The sequence below is a fragment of the Carassius carassius genome, chromosome 2 (genome assembly GCF_963082965.1).
Source record: "Carassius carassius chromosome 2, fCarCar2.1, whole genome shotgun sequence".
Lineage (NCBI taxonomy): Eukaryota > Metazoa > Chordata > Actinopteri > Cypriniformes > Cyprinidae > Carassius > Carassius carassius.
The window spans coordinates 31,973,082-31,990,321 of NC_081756.1; the positions used below are offsets into that span (position 1 = coordinate 31,973,082).

General features: G+C 35.9%; 3 protein-coding genes across 3 annotated transcripts in view; 2 read left to right on the forward strand and 1 right to left on the reverse strand.

Annotated features, from left to right (window-relative positions):
* The window catches only part of LOC132097840 (cocaine- and amphetamine-regulated transcript protein-like), a 284,097-nt gene that overhangs the window by 143,487 nt on the left and 123,370 nt on the right, over positions 1-17,240 (forward strand). The gene's annotated exons all lie outside the window — the stretch shown is intronic.
* Positions 23-1,023, reverse strand: LOC132108332 (huntingtin-interacting protein K-like). The gene is made up of 4 exons (XM_059515039.1): positions 825-1,023; positions 457-512; positions 322-373; positions 23-238 (listed from the first exon to the last, which is right to left on the reverse strand). The coding sequence occupies exons 1-4, from the start codon at positions 984-986 to the stop codon at positions 143-145; spliced, it is 366 nt and encodes a 121-aa protein (XP_059371022.1). The 5' UTR covers positions 987-1,023; the 3' UTR covers positions 23-142.
* LOC132108357 (serine incorporator 4-like) lies at positions 5,053-17,236 on the forward strand. The gene is made up of 12 exons (XM_059515064.1): positions 5,053-5,419; positions 8,176-8,343; positions 8,512-8,690; positions 9,089-9,168; positions 10,181-10,274; positions 10,694-10,905; positions 11,083-11,178; positions 15,063-15,189; positions 15,264-15,336; positions 15,473-15,512; positions 15,618-15,765; positions 16,339-17,236. The coding sequence occupies exons 1-12, from the start codon at positions 5,351-5,353 to the stop codon at positions 16,547-16,549; spliced, it is 1,497 nt and encodes a 498-aa protein (XP_059371047.1). The 5' UTR covers positions 5,053-5,350; the 3' UTR covers positions 16,550-17,236.

A 17,240-nucleotide genomic window follows, 5' to 3' on the forward strand; every position in this document is an offset into this window, starting at 1 on the left:
AGAGGGAAGGGGTACTGGTAAAGACTGTTTAAAAAGGCATCCTTTATTACAGAATAAGTACAATGTGAAAAGAAAAGGTTTATCAAAAGCAGGAAGAAGACAGTCCAATGTGTCCGTAACATCTCAGAGCAGTCAGATCCACTCAGTTGGTCAGTGCGGTCAGCGCCTCCACCACATTCCCCATGTGCTCTCTGAGACTGCGCTCCGCCACTGCTCGAGAAATCTCCATCTCTCCCATCTGCCAGGAAGATGACACCTGATTTATTGTGCTCCATGTTAAATTCACCAATCTGGCATGGAAATACACTTTAGCATACTTACAATGAGCTCCACATCTTCCTTCTTTATTGTTACTTTGGCTAGTTCCTTTTCTCTGTGGAATTGATAAACATGGTGATGCTTTATTAACCACAGTCATATAGCAGAGGATAGTAACCAGACATCAAAAATGTTCACCTTTCTTGTTTCGCCTTTTGTTCTCTGGATCGTCTGTCTCCGATCACGGACATGGCCTTCAAAGCCACATGTCAAAAACACATCAACAATGGTTCAGAAATTAAAATAACAGCATTCATTCGCAAACGTTTTCGGGCTTGAGCACGTCAAGGAAGATATATTGTGAGCTAAAACGACCTCACTTCTGTCTTCATAGTTCACTAGATCAAATCACTGCTGAAACACCAAACTATTAATGTTATGATTCTGGAGGTCGTGTCTCAGTCGGTGTTAACACACAAGTCTAACGTTACTCCTGGCACACATACACATGGTTACTCGGCTAACCAGACTAGCTTCATTAGCTTCTGATACTTATATTAACTCACCGTTTCCAAGTTCGAGCTTGATATTTCTTTTTCCTCCGCATAGTCCGTAACCCTTTCCAAATCAGCAGCTCCACTATCATGTTTTCGCGGCTTTTCTGTCGGTTTTCCCGTGCAGTTCTCCTCAGCCTCCAGGTCCAGATCCACATCTCCCTCAGCCGCCATGTTTGCTACGTCACACAGCCGGAACGCAAAACAGTGCTGAAAACACCCGGACTGAGATTCATGTGACACTCTGTAGAGGTCACGTGTTTTTTTTTTTTTTAAAAACTATAAATAACATACATTTATTTTTAAGCTGTTACATATTAAAATACAAAACATATGCGATATGATGCATCAGCCAATGTCAATACTTCCTGATTTTGATGTTACACAAAATGTAAGACATTAAAAGAAGGGTAAATGACTTTTGATATAATTCCAATTAATATTTATGTATTCTAAAAGTGTCATTAATGTAAAATACTAAAACAACTACTAATTTGTATTTTGACAATGTAGTATAAATTGAACAACCGATGACAGACAAAGCAGAATCCCAGTGAAAATGATCCATCTGAAAGTTTCCATGCAGACTTTGAATATTTATGTATTTAACTGCCCATATGTTAATTGAAGATATCTCATAATGGCAACTAAAAACACAAAAAAAACTTTTGATATTCGACATATTTAGGTCACAGCTCACTATTTTCCAGCAACACACGTCTTGTAACACTTTATCTTGCCCCTTGAGAACATCACCCAATATATATCCCAGTCATCCAGAAATTAAAATAACATAATAATCTACAACACTCTCTAAAATGTAAATTTCAACATATAATAAATAAAAAAGGGCAAATCTTTTCAAAACACAATACAAATAGTGGGAAACCATTGCTCAAGCCAAAGGGTGACAGTCACTGGTGCCAGGAGAGTCATTAAAACTTTAAGATAACACAAATTCTCCTTCTCTCAACCAAATTAATTCTGGGATGTTTTCTAGAATTTAATCCAAGTGACACTGATCGGCTGCTTTACCTCACAATTAAACTGTAAGCATCATCAGACAGTTCTGGCAGTTCTGTTTTTCATTTAGAAATAAAAACATGCTTAGTTACACTTACAGACAAACAGATGTTGTTTATAGGTTCAGAAGTGTTCTATCTCTTTTCAAAAGCTTTCTCGTAGCTATTTTTGTCCCTTAATAGGTTTACTGAAGACAACACTACTACACTGTTACTACGTGCCTTTCTCTTCCAGCTGGGTTTTCTTCCTCCTCCTCAATTCGTAATCAGCTTAACAAAAAAGGAAGCCTTTTCAGAGCACACCTGAAGTGCAGCACCTGCTCTTCTCAGTGTAATATGTTTGCCATCTTTAAGGAATGTTGCAAAGGTTTTATAGGAAGCCTTTCCCCATCATTTCCAATCTGTTTATTCTACTGTACGATTGATCTCTCACAGCCGGATCAGTGGGAAGTGATGTTTTGTCGCTGTTGCTGGGCCCAAGTAAGCTTTCCTGCATGTGATGGTAGCACTGTGTGAGCTTTAGCATTTAGAGATTGACCTAAAATGTAGCTCGATTTTTAATTTAGTAGGACAGCATGCTTCGGTGAGGATGGGATTGAGCAGTGGCTGTAAATTAGTCAATAGATGAAGACTGAGGGCATGCAGAGAAAATCTGAGGAATGTACTAATGGCAACACAATACAATAAAAATCTGTACATGTAAAAGTCTAAGGAGCAGACAATGAGTTCTTATTGCAAAGCTTCAAAGTGTGAAAATACAGCTAACAAAATATTGCCATTAATTTGTACTTCATTTATATAAAGAAGTAAAAAAAAAAAAAAAAACTAGAATATGGAAACCTTCTGATCACATTGCAAAAAGCGATGCTTTTCCTCATGATTTCTGTCTTGTTTTCCATTGCAAATGTCTGAAGGTTCTTAAATCTTACTGGTCTTAAATCTTCTTAAAATTCTTAGTGTTCCTGTGGCTCAAGTGGTAGAGCATTGCATTAGTAGTGCAAGGTTGTAGGTTCGATTCCCAGGGAACACATGTGGGGTAAAAACTGATAGCCTGAATGCACTGTAAGTCATTTTGGACAAAAGCGTCTGCTAAATGCATAAATTTAATTTAAATCAAGGTACACCGAGTTGCAAAGTTTTCTGAGAAACTGAAGTTTATTTGTATTGAAAACAAAAGAAATATGAAGTCAAGACATTCAGCTCCAATTTAAGACCTTTTAAAGCCTTAATTTGTGGAAGGGAGTATATGCGTCTGTACAGGAATTTTTCCCCTCATTTCTTAAGGCCCATGAAATAACATGGGTCAATTGTTTCTCATGGGTGTAGCTGAGTGATTTGCATTGTATGTTGTCATCCAAGCTTTTGTTTGAACAGTGTTGCTAGTGTTCCTCTCTCACAAAAGGGTCCCAATTATTGAGTGTAAAGACCTGCAGTTTCATTGAGTATCCACTCTGTATACTTTAAAAGACTCTAATTGTTTTCAAAAAGTTCATACCTCTGTGATTTAGCTAACCAGAGATTACAGCTGCTAAATTAAACAGTCAGTTACTAGTAATGATGTTGTGTCCAGCAAGTTTTGGCCACAAGACTCTGTGGAACTGTCAATACTGAAAAAAAGACTGAAATAGTACACAGAGTCTTTACTGAAGTACTTAAACAACAATAAACTTAAACACCTACTTTCAAAAGCTTTAATTTACAATCACATCCTTCTCTTCATTTCTTTGCCAGATTTTCAAGGAAATTAATTACTGCACCAGACCTACAGAGCAAGGATAATAAAATATTCCAGAAAAAAAGTTCCATGGACAGTTTGTAAAGAACATGTATGCTAACATTTTGAGAACGATATTAAAGGCCAGATAACTTGGAACAAACATTCTATAATGTCACTGAAAGAACTTTGAGAAAACCACGACAGTAAGTTCTGAATGTTAATATTCAGAGAATATTCCCTCTTAGCTGGGTTGACAGTTTCACTGCATTTAAAGATAACATATAAATAATTTTTTTTTACATTTTACATTAAAGAATGTCTTTGTGGCAGAAAGGGATGGTTCAATGATGAAATTCATCATTTACTCAACCGCATATAATTCCAGAATATTCCAATATAATTCATCTGCAGGAAATAAAAGAAGAAAGGTAATACTTTAACATCATCTAGTATTAAGTTTCATGTACTTACTATAATAACAACAGTAAACTAACATAAACTCTAACCTTAACTCATAGTAAATACATTTAATTAACATTACTCAGTACTTATTTGAGTGATTACAGTATAACAACATCACCTTAAAATAAAGTGTAACCAGAAGATATTGTGAAAATAAAATGAAATATTTAATGAAATGAAATGAATGTCAGTGTGGTCCAGGGTCTTTTGGACCAGAACTTTCTTCAGAATATATAATTTTGTGTTCCGCGGAGAAGCAATATGAAAGTCACACAGGTTTGGAATGACACAAGGATGAGTAAATAATAACAATTTCTACTTTGAAATGATTTTAAATGTGATTTCTGAGTCACAATGTCATGTACGATGATGCTGAAGGCTGATGATGAGTTCTAGTGGGACTGTGTTTGTCTGTATTAGTGTGTCACTCTACCGGAGAGAGAAGGTCAACCAGGCTGAGACGAGGACTAAAAACTCCAGGATAATCCCAGTGCACATCCTCACAAATACACACTGACCTAAATATAGAGCTACCGGCCGCTCTGCACGCTAACAACTCCTATCCACTTCATTATAACAACTAAAACAATCTGTCTCTGATTTTGAAGACTTATTATGTAAAGTTTGCTAGTGTTTGTTGAAGTGTACCCTGATTGTACATTGAGGCTGTGGTTCATGTATGTAAAATAATGCAGGACTGGTCCTGTGCATTCTTCCAAAAACCCGCTTTAATAGCGCCCTTCAGTTTCTGGGTCAAAGCATAATGAGCAGATTACATATAAAGTCAGAGAAGTGAACGCTTGCTAAGGTGTCAAAAGGGGGGATCTAAAGATTTGTCTACTTTGTGAGAGAAATCACAATATTGCAAGTATAATTTCATTATTTAGCCCTAAACCGATTAGCACCTTGGAGCAATCCTATTGAGCTTGAGGATGCACTGATGCACTGGAGCGAGGGGGAAGGGAGGGACAGATGGGACAACACATTGAACCTGCCCCCTCCTCTCGCTGCTCTTGTTGCCTAATCGCACTGCGTGAGTACAACTGGGCATCCACCCTTGCTCACACACTCTCCTGGCACCATTCGATGCCATCAGGCTGCACGTATATGATATGAGAAGAATGTTCAGATGTTCCCACGAGAGCAACATGAGGGTGTGCAGTTGGGGATCAGAGGAACTACAGCTTCAGGAGGAACTAGCTGAGGACTCTTTCCTGTAAAGCTGAGCTCCTACAGATCATACAGTGTCCCGACCCCGACCGGTTACTCCATATACTGTTTTGATTTTTCCGGCAGTCGTGTTTTAATGACTAAGCATCCTTGAAAAATAAGAAGCCATGTCGACTGATCAAGCTTTTCACCAAAACGGTGTCTACAACTATTTCCTGAACATGGTGGCTTATCAGGTGAGAGAGAGGGAGAGGTGGAGATTGTTTCATAATGAGGAGAGATGTGAGAATGACATGCCAGGCTTTTCAGATGAGACTTATTTTTCATAATTCTCTGATCTCCTGAATACAAGAAAAGCTTTATTCAAGCTTCTCTTACGAGAACCTAACCTGCCTTCATAGAACTTAGAACTGAAAGACAATTTATGATGAATGATAAACATAAGGAATCTGCCTATTTCTAATGTCACTTATCATATGACTATAACAATTTCAGGTACTGGATTGCAGAATTTCTGGCTGTGGCTTTAGTTGAAAAGAATGATTGAAAAGCTTGTGAAGTGACATGCTTTGTTTACAGGTTGTCATAATGCTCTGGCATAAGGCTCTTAGTACTCAGTTCATTTCTTATTTTATTTGTATTAACTATTTAACCCTGCACTAGTGCATTTTAATTTGAATAACTACATTATAATTTACATTTAAGTGGTTGAGTTTATTCAACAGAATAGAACGATCCACTTTTAAACATTAATTCCACTACTATTTTAGAGGACTACCATTGTTAGTGCACTGTTCAAATCGTTTGGTCAGATGTTATTGTTGTTTGCTATGAAAGGGTAAAACTCCTCTCTCAACAGAAAGCACAGGCTTCATGGAACGTTCTTTCTGTCAAAAGAAATTAAGACGATGGATGACTCATTCTTTCATCATGGGCTTTAAGAGTCAGTGTGTTTTCAGCCTCCTTCACTGGCTGTAGGAATATTGCCACTGATTTGTTAGCAGTTTGAGCTATATAGTAATTAGACAGCTTGTCTCGAGTGTACTTTAAGTACAATATATTAATGCACAATCAGTAAGCAATTAGACATGTTTTTATGTCAATGAACAATTTATAAAATAATTGCAATCAAGAGTAGATGATTTATTTGTTTGTAATAATTACATTGTCGAGTTTGCTTTTTTGTTTTACTGCTGAGACACACATGAGAATCACTGATAAAACTTTTGAACTTTTGTTTAATTTCTGTGAATCAATTTCTGTAAGGAATCAAATTAAATCCTCCAGCTGACACAAATATACTTAGTCAAGGAATTTAAGGTCAAAAATATTCTGCTGTTACAAGCGGCCACCATTAAACAATTATGGTTGTGAAGTATTTGCAGCGCGTTTCGTTCGTTATATGCATGTGTTGTGATGATTTGTGTTGTCAAACTGATGAAGATGTTTTCTTCATTTGCTGATGTTTTTTCAATTTGCATGTGTTTTCTTAAGTTGCAGCGTGTTGTTTTTGCTATAGCTCAGTATGTGTTTTTGTAATAGCTTTTTAGTTAAAGGGCATTTAGACATGAAACCAGTGTCAATCAATAGTGGGGGACAGTGGACATTTTTAACGACCTTTCTTTTTACCACTACTGGTAGAAAAGGGAATTGCATGTCCAAAATTAACCTTCTTTTTGTAATAACTTTCTACAGCAGGAAGATAGAGACATGAAACCAGTGTCAATCAATAGAGGGAGAGAGTGCATATTTTTCACATACTTTCATTTTACACCAAGTGGCTGATTAGGGAATTGCATGTCCAAAATTAACCTTCTCTTTGTAATAACTTTCTACAGCAGGGACACAGAAACATGAAACCAGTGTCAATCAATAGAGGGAGAGAGTGGACATTTTTCACAATTTTCTTTCTTTACCCCAAGTGGCTGAATAAGGAATTGCATGTCCAAAAATAACATTATTTTTGTTATAACTTTCTTCGGCAGGAAGATATAGAGATGAAACCAGTATCACTCAATAGAGGGAGAGAGTGGACATTTTTCACATCCTTTCATTTTACCCCAAGTGGCTGATTAGTGAATTGCATGTCCAAAATTAACCTTCTTTTTGTAATAACATTCTTAAGCAGGGAGACAGGGACATGAAACCAGTGTCAATCTATAGAGGGGGACAGTGGACATTTTTCACAAGTTAGCACAGTTAGCACAGGTTTTGTATTTCTTTTTGGAACTGATTGATCATAGGCCTCACTAATCTGCACTTCTGTTTTTGAGTGGAAGAAAAAAAACATTATTTGTGTACAATTTTGGGCATGTGCATAAGCTCAGATCACTATCGGTTAGTTCCAAAAAGAAATGCAAAACCTGTGCTTACTGAAAGAAAACATGTTGCTAAAAAGACAGAATCTAATATTTGTTAATAATATGAGAAATCTGTAAGCAATTTTTTTTTTCAGGTCAGTTGTTTTTGACTGGGAACACCACAAGTGTTAGAACGAGGGGTAAAAATCCTCCCCAAAAGTACAAATATTAAAAAAATTAATATGAATATTTGTATACCCTGCGTAAGCAAAGTCATTGAGTTTTAGCCCAATGTGATAACACTATCTAGTATATTCTGGAGAAAGAAAATCCTCCAGGCAAATATTATGGGAACATTTCCATTGGGAATTACTATATATTTTGATGGCTTTTCCCTGCATTTCAAATAGTGAATAACTGCAACAGGATATTGGATTGAAGCACATTTTTCATTATAACATATATCGCTATCATTTTCAAATCCTGTATGTGCTCATAAAAGATGGTTTGTTAATCTTTAAAGTCAGTGGGAACTGCGTTTCAGTCCAATCTATGCTTCTGGGTTTAGCTGAGGATAAACGATACCTGGACTTCATCCAGCCAACCAGCCCCGATCCATCAGAAAATTCCAGATGCTTTGAGTGATCTCGATTAATCACAACCCCTGACCGGTCTGCTTCTCTTTCCATCAGATATACTGCTGCTGTGGCCCGGCACCGTGTTCCCTGTGCTGCTCCTTGTGTCCGCCCGTCAAATCATCAACCAGCACACGGATCATGTACACGTTATTCCACATCCTGGCCTGCACCGTCTCATGCCTCATGCTGTCTAAGACTGTGTCAGAGGCAGTGAGGGAGAATGTAAGTTGCACAGGCTCCAGTGGTTAACGTAACGCTGGAGCTGTAAACACCCTAAACTCAGTTCCTCTGTATATCTAGTCTCATGCAATCAAATCTTGGCTAATCTGCATGGCAGGACACACACCAGCTACACTGTAGCACGCATTAACAGACGTCACTTTTCCTCAGGTGCCTTTCTTTAACGTGGTGTGTGATGAGGCTCATGGTGGAGGAGATTGTCAGATGCTGGTGGGCTACTCTGCTGTCTACAGGGTGTGTTTCGGCACAGCTTGTTTCTACTTGATGATGGCCATCTTCCTTATTGATGTGAAGTCTAGTCAGGATTCCCGAGCCCTCATTCATAATGGGTCAGTGTCATTATTACCTAAACTCTTTAAAATGAAGGTTCTTATTCCATGAAGAAACTTAACATATGGAAACTTTCTGTTGAACAAAAATGTTCTTTATGGTGGCAAAAGGTGGACTATTTCCTCCTCTTTAGATTATTGAATGTTCTTCTATGAAGTTGCTGAGAAAACCTTATTTTAAGAGTGTATATTTTAAAAAGACATTGGGTTGTTAAGTTCTCAAGAAGAAGAACATGATATGGACAAGGGTCAACCAGATCTTTGGAGGCTCTTGTTGGACCAACCCCAACAGATTTTGGATTAAAAATATAAATGACATGTTGCCTCATCCAACAGCTTTATTAAGTTACTTAATATAGATAAACTAACACACTCCAATTCTCCTAATCTTCACATAGGTTTTGGTTTCTGAAGTTCATCACCATGCTTGGAATGATTGCTGCTGCCTTCTTTATTCCCACAGAATCCTTTTTGCATGGTGAGCTGATCATATATATATATATAATTTCTGATCAATAGTATATAGGGATCCACTGACATCAAGATGCAGAGGATTAATGGCTGAAAATCAATGGCTGAAATGAATTGAAAATCATTTTCAATTGTTTTAAATAATATTTAACAGTATTATGTATTTTTAAAGAAAAAAAATGTTGAGACTTCTTTCAAAAAAAGTAACAAAATCTTACTGACCCCAAAAAGTTGTGCATATTATGGCCAAGTCTATGATCAATTAGAATTCTATACTACTGTCTACATAATCAAAAATAAAACACTAAAAACTAAAATAAATAATTTGAAACACAAGTGAATTTAGACATCACAACATTATAATGTACAGTATAAAAAAAATGAATTTCATTTGGAGATTTGCTAAATATTGCATTTAAAATTGTAAATTAAATTAATTTGAAAGATTAATTAACTTGTGTGTTACATGATGGTAAATATAATCGAAATGTAAAAAAAAAATAGTGGGAAATGAGAATACACACTTAAATAATCAACATTGATACCAATTAATCAATCTCTAAATTTGGCAGCCAATTGGCAACCAATACGATACCAATACATTGCGCATCGCTACTGATCCGGGTAAGGAAGAACATCGATCAAAAAACGGCGAGTGCAGCGAAAAGTCTGTATCTAAAGTGATTAGAAGCTTATGGTGATTATATCACAGGCTTGCACTTCTTATTTAATTCCACCAGGTGGCCCTATAGACACACTGAGCATTTTTCGCTAGAGCACAAAGTTGGGATTTCCTCATTAATGAAAGACGACCTGAACACATTTCATTGAAAATCGTTCAGAATGTGTGCAAACTGTTGTGTTAAGTTCAGCGGTACATTTACATAAAATGGTTCTACGTATGATTTTGCTTTACTCAGATTCATAAATAAAGCCCAGTGTCCTATAAATCCCAATTTGACTGGATTTCACTGTTTCAATTTCATTTCTTTTCTCCTCTCTGTCCTCTCTCCATGTAGTCTGGCATTATGTTGGAGTAGTGGGAGGCTTTGCTTTTATCCTCATTCAACTCATTCTCATCACTGCTTTCGCTCACACCTGGAATAAAAACTGGTGAGTGAGGTAACTGGGTTCACACAGACAGAATGGGTATGTTCTCTTGAGGCAAACCTGCACTAACCAACAACAACTACTACCCATTACCAGACTATGAAGGCACTTCTCGCTCTGGAGTGATAAAATATCACCCTCTAGTTTTAGATGATCACTGTCCCTTCCTGTTTCAAGCTCCGGTATCTCACCTATTCATACACACACACACACACACACACACACATGCAAACACGCTTTCAAACTTATCTCTCCATTTACACACTGACTTCCAGCTTTTCCAAGAAGCTTGTGGAGTCTACTTCAAGCCATTTTCAGGCCAAAAGTCATCATGACACAATGGAATTGCGAATTGTCTTTTTCGATATAGACGTGAGGTTTCATTGATCGCACCCCGTCTCTGCCCTGCCTCTCATTCCCAGGTTAACCGGTGCAGCTGAGAATAAGAGGTGGTATGTGGCAGTCCTGTGTGCTACCCTCTTTTTCTACACCATCGCCACCATGGCCTTCACATTCATGTACAAATACTACACTCACCCAGCTGGATGCCACCTGAACAAAGCCCTGCTGTGGACTAACCTGGCCCTCTGCACCATCATGTCTTTCATTGCAGTCACTCCCTGTGTGCAGCGAAGTTAGTGCTACATTTCTTATCTGGTTCTGTTCTCTCACCAAAACATAGTTTAGTAGTTTATATCAGCAGTTTAGATATTGATCAAGAAAAGATCAAGCTTTTTTGGGAATACTCTTGTATCTAAATCAAGTATGACCTGTCATTTAAGCTGAGAGTTTGTTTTGCTGTCCCGCTCAGAGCAGCCTCGTTCAGGACTCCTGCAGGCATCCATCATTTGCTGTTATGTTATGTACCTGACCTTCTCTGCTCTATCCAGCCGCCCCCCAGAGAAGGGTGAGTCAAAAAGATTTTTTTCAGGTCTTAAGGCATGATACTACAGGTTAAACCACTGTTGTTTCGTGCACTGGTACATTTTAGGATTTTGCTTTCATAACATGTCTTCTTTCAGACTAAGTGGAAAGAAAACATCCAAAATACACTCATTGCGTCAGCAGATTTAAATTACAATGCATCTTTAAAGGCCATTTTCTTGACATGAGTCACTTCAGTTGCTGGTTGTTGACACTATTTTCTGATTTAAGAACATATATCCAACATCCCCCTTTTAAAAACCCTTGACTCTAATATATCACCATAAAGAAACAAGTATTTTGAACCTAAACATCTATCCAGTGTTTAGATTTCTGTTCTGAAAATATATACAAACTAGAAAGCATATATATATATATATATATATATATATATATATATATATATATATATATATATATATATATATATATATATATATATATATATATATATATATATATATATTTATTTATATATAATTTCAGAGTAACTTTTCAGAATTCTTGTCTTATATTATAATATAAAATGAAGTGCAATGAACATTACATTATATTGTCAAGGTCTCTCAAACAGGTCTGTGAAGGGACTGCAGGGTTTTTTTGAGTTTAATGAAAAGCTAATAATTAATTAAATCATAAACATTTTAAATTTAAATTAAAATAATAATTTAAAAAAATCAATCAAAATAAAACATGTAGGCCTACTAAAGATAATTTAAAAACAATATTTTATTTGCAGACATGTCATGTGACTATACCCAATGTCAGAGAACCATGAACATGCAAATGTGATACTTGATTTTTAAAATACGTATTATATAATTCTCAAGGGTACTTCAATTGAATATATTAGTTGAAAGATTATCTGATAATAACATTTTTTTCTCCATTATAATGTATTTGAAAGACAACAATCTTCCAAAGACAGAAATGCGTGGTTAAATACTGTGTGATAATTCAAATAAAAATTAACATGCTCATCAGCAGTTAGTTGATTGAAACAATTTTTTGTAAATCCAGTGGTCCACAAAACTGGAAGACTTTCTGAGTGTACTGTATATTAGCAGGCTATTTTAGAAAGGAACATTTAAAAGATGAAAAAGAGGAATTGGGGAGAATCAATCGATCAATCAATTATAAATAACTTATTGCTATTGTGTAAATCATATGTAATCGTGTAGTCTTATTACAAGTATTTTAAAAATGGAATTTAATTCAATTACAAGTACTTAATTTTTGGAATCTGATTATGTAATCCAGGTTACATGTATTCAGTTATACCCAGCTCTCGTGTTGTTTATATTCATCTGGGCTCAACACTCGGTCTGACAGAGGAACTGTTCACTGCTGATGCTGCACTGTCTTCCGATCGACACATTATACAAGTTCAGAATGTTTTTATTAGATTTTTTTGAATTTGTTTAATAATTCTAAATGGATCTTTTGTATTTATATAAAGTCAGGTTACGGCGACTGGTATAGCCTAGTAGTGGTCTGTTGACATCTCCGTGTGGTCATATTTGGTATTGCAGCTTGACTTGTTAAAGAAAATTCTGTAATGTGAATTTGTTTTCACTCACAGTTTCATAAATCGTGAATTATGAGAATTAAAACAAATTATTTATCTTGAAAAAAATCTTGCAAAAAATATAGTTTTGTGAGAATCATCCTCAAACTTAATCTTGAACTTGGTAAAACTATTTTCTTTATTTATAATGTTTCAAGTCATAATATTTTTAAATCATAAATCATACCGGGATTCATGCTAAATTTTAGGACGTTAGCTCAATTTACTACATAAAGTACTTCCAATGCCAATATTATAGACAGTTTATTATATTAAACAAGAGTTCCTTAAAAAAAAAAACTAAAACGTGATGTGCAGCATCATAAATAGTATTGTTAACTAAATCTATTTAGCTAACAATTTATTAAAAAACGTGTTTGTTCATTTAAATGAAGCTATTTAGGTAACAATTTAAAAAAATCGTTGAATAAATCATGTTAAAACAAAACAAAACATGAATATTAAATGGAAGTGTTTAACTAAAAAATTATAAAAGTGGAATACATTTTATTTTAAGTAGTCCTGCACAAATTAATAAAACTAAAACTTAAGAAAAAATAAAGCTAAACAGAAGTATAAAAAATAAATCATTAAAATTACAAAAGCACACAGCAAAACATGAACGAAACATAAACAGACTTAAGTAGCACGGTATATTTATAGCAGTAGTCAAAAATACATTGTATGGGTCAAAATTATTGATTATTCTTTTATGCCAAAAATCATTAGAATATTAAGTAAAGATCATGTTTCATTATGATTATTTTGTAAATTTCCTAACATAAATATATAAAAACATTTTTGATTAGTAAAATGCAATGCTAAGAACTTCATTTGGACAACTTTAAAAGCAATTTTCTTAATATTTGGATTTTTTTGCACCCTCAGATTCCAGAATTTCACATAGTTATAAATATTGTTGTATCCTAAAAAACCATACATCATTGGAAAGCTTATTTATTCAGTTATTATTAAATCTCAATTTTGATAAATTTACACTTAAGACTGGTTTTGTGGACCAGGGTCACATTTGTTATTTCTTATCAAATGACTGTTCGTCTGTTTAAAGATAAAAGCTTTTTCAGTTAATTGGCTGTTCCAAGCAATTATTAAGCAAAGAATTAAATATCTTGCCCAGAGACAGAGAGTGAACCAACTGCAGGGTAAAGCTAAAGTAGCCTAACGTTAGTGTAATCTATTTACTACACACATCATATACCCATAACCAAAAATCCACCAATATATAGGTATTTTCCAAAATATGAATAAATTCTACAAAAAAGATTCTTAAACAGCATGAATCACAACAATCCTGATTGCAAGATCATTAAACACTTAACCCTGATTGTTCTGGAAAAAAATAATCCTGGATCCAGCAAGTCTGAGCCTGTCTCTATCTGTCAATACAAAACCAAGTAACTAACCATCACAAGAATGATGACGGGAACTTGAAGAGTGATTGATTGGTGACCTGTTTGAATACTCTCTGTACTTTATGAAACACTAAAATGCTTTTAGAGAGCAATGTAGAATCACAGACTTTTAAGGTCAGTGTGCAGCCTCCATGCAGCGGTGCGTGCAAACCTGGACTGGAGTAATTCAATTGATTTATCCCCCAGCAAAGTTAATTAAACTGGCTGTAATCACATAGTCATTAACAAAAAGTAATCAGTGGAGCCCGCAAAAGTCTTCCTGGTTCGTCATCTCATCTCACATCATTTCATCCATTCGAGAATTTCCGAGAAAACTGTGGCTCACTGCAAAAGTAATGAATGGTGCAAGCTTAACACGAAAGAAAGAAAAGCTTTGGTGCCTGAGGTCATAGAAAAGCTCTCAAGCACAGATGTAGCTTCACGTGGGTATTTGAAATACAGATGTTATACGGATGGTAAAGTTCATGTGTGTTAGTTGTGTCCTGTCTTGTTCCCTAACTATCAGTGGTTTTATAGCTTTTGTTTGCTGTATGAGATCATAAAGGACTGAAGTGCACCCTGATGCATGCTGGGAGTTTAATCCCATCTCAGAGGAATTCTCTCAGACACATAACACGCAGTATCCACAGACCTCTAAAGCTTCTCTAAACCCAGCAGCAATGGGCTCAAGAAATCCTAAACAGAGCATGCAAATGTGACACTAAATGTAATTAGTCATTTTCAATTAGGTGAGCATTTGCTGTTAATTGAACAGGCATTTGAAGGCCATGATTCAGAAACCCCGAATGAGGAGTTTGTGGAAAACAAATCCGGAAACGTATTAATATATGTGAGATGACTAACACCATCTGTTGTGTGTTCTTTCAGTGGAGTATCAGGGGGTCAACATGACGGTGTGCTACCCTAAAGTCAGCAGGGATGAGATCCAAAACGAAGGCAATGCTGTGGCCATCATTGGGGCTGCAATCATGTACTGCTGTGTTCTGTTTGCATGGTGAGTAAAAACGTATTGAGTTATTAATAATTAGGATATTTATAAAATGGCTAACTGCTGATTATCTCTCACAGCAATGAGGCTTCATACTTAGCTGAGGTCTTTGGACCTTTCTGGATGATAAAGGTTTACCGCTATGAGTTCCAGGTATGTGATTTTCTCAGAATTCCTCATAATAATAAAATAATAAAATAATGATTTGAGCGGTTTAACTCTTAAAGGGACAGTTTTTATGTTTGAAATCACATCTCTGACAATGTCTCTCACTCTCTGTCCTGAACAGAAAGCCTCCTGTTGCTTCTGCTGCCCAGAGGCTGAAGATGGTGAGAATATGACAAGTTCCAATATCCACAGATCTCACAAACATATTAATGTCATTATATTGTGTGAGATAGAAGGTATTACCATCTTTGTTTCTGTCCCGTCAGAGGAAGAGTTTGTCATTGATGAGAACAACGGCTGTCAGAAAGTCATCCACAATGAAAGCCAGCGCGTTGCCTACAGCTACTTTTTCTTCCATTTTGTTTTCTTTCTGGCCTCCCTTTACGTAATGATGACTCTCACTAATTGGTTCAGGTCAGTTGTTAAAGAACACCTCTGAACTGTTCTGGAGATCAAAGTAAAAAGCGCTGGAACACCCAAGAGTTTTCATATTTAGTCTTATTTATTGTGGATGGAGCCATGTATACAAGCACAGACACACAACTATCTAAACAGAGATGCCATAAAAAATAAAAAATAACTACAGTGTTTTCTGGAGTCTGTGAGGAACCTTCAGGCTGATATATTATATACACTTCTGTTCAAAAGATTGGTTGGTAAGATTGAAAGAAGAAAATGCTGCATTTATTTGACAAAAACACAGGAAAACAGTAGTATTGTGAAATATAATATCACATTTAAAATAAATGTTTTCTATTTTAAATTGTGATTTAAAATGTATTCCTGTGATGGCAACGCAGAATTTTCAGCAGCCATTGCTCTAGTCTTTAAAAAATAATTATTGCACTTTTAAATATTGTAGAACGTGTTAATATTTGTCATGAAAGAAAGTATACCAAAGAGAAATATTCTTTTCTTTACCCATTGTACATGACAGTGAAGTGGGCTCGATTCACAATTTTGATAATACTATTCTGTCTCCCCCAGTTATGAGACTGCTGTGCTGGAGACCACCTTCACCCACGGGAGTTACTCCACATTCTGGGTCAAGCTGTCCTCCTGCTGGGCGTGTGTGGTTCTGTATCTGTGGCTGCTCTTGGGCCCCCTGTGCCACTGCCAGTCTGATCGCAAACAACCTCGCCGAGCCCGCATCAAGAGACGGGCTGCCACCCACCGCCACGTTAGCGTCAGCGTGTGAATTACAGATTGTTTGAACAGTGTCAAAGACATTGGGGATGGGTGCAGGTTACTGGAGATTTCCACCGCAAAGGAAATGGGTCACGGTGGACCCACTGAAGAGAAGACTTAACATTGATCCTCCAGATAATCCTGTTAGGATTAAAATCAGCACTATGAATACAATTCAGCATGGGAACAGAAAATGTTAACAATATTTAAGACTGTACAAGCATACCTTTAGGGGATGTGTAACAATTGCCAAAGGGAACATTAACATTTTCTGGACAAGCTGGATGTCTGTACATTTAGTGGAGGGTTTTTTTCCTAAAATGTAGAATAAGTTTTCATTGGCTTACAGCATAAATATATGGAAACTACCTGAAATAGGCTTTTTCCAGTTTAATTTAAGCTTTTGTTATATTTATGTATATTAAGTTGGATATATTATGTGAGCAATGCTATATTTCATTGATCTGTGGCTTGTACGTATATATATATATATATATATATATATATATTCTCTGAGGGTTTGGCCCTCCCACTTTCTCAGCTATCAGATGCCACAGGGAGAAAAACTGTTATCTAAAGTATAATGACTGGCTGATACAGCCTATTTGGTTCTAATTGCATTGTTTATGTTAGACATTTTGATGTCACTGTCATAAAAGATAAGTTATTTTTGTAAATATATTTTTACCAAAACATATTCT

Bases quoted from the DNA above. Each gene is read 5' to 3' on its own strand.
- LOC132108332 (XM_059515039.1), bottom strand. From the start codon at position 986: ATGGCGGCTGAGGGAGATGTGGATCTGGACCTGGAGGCTGAGGAGAAC. The intron at 513-824 runs GTGAGTTAATAT...GTGGCTTTGAAG, and splicing joins CAAGCTCGAACTTGGAAACG to GCCATGTCCGTGATCGGAGA. The intron at 374-456 runs GTGAACATTTTT...TCAATTCCACAG, and splicing joins CAAAAGGCGAAACAAGAAAG to AGAAAAGGAACTAGCCAAAG.
- LOC132108357 (XM_059515064.1), top strand. From the start codon at position 5,351: ATGTCGACTGATCAAGCTTTTCACCAAAACGGTGTCTACAACTATTTC. The intron at 10,906-11,082 runs GTTAGTGCTACA...TGTCCCGCTCAG, and splicing joins CACTCCCTGTGTGCAGCGAA to AGCAGCCTCGTTCAGGACTC. The intron at 15,337-15,472 runs GTATGTGATTTT...TGTCCTGAACAG, and splicing joins TTTACCGCTATGAGTTCCAG to AAAGCCTCCTGTTGCTTCTG.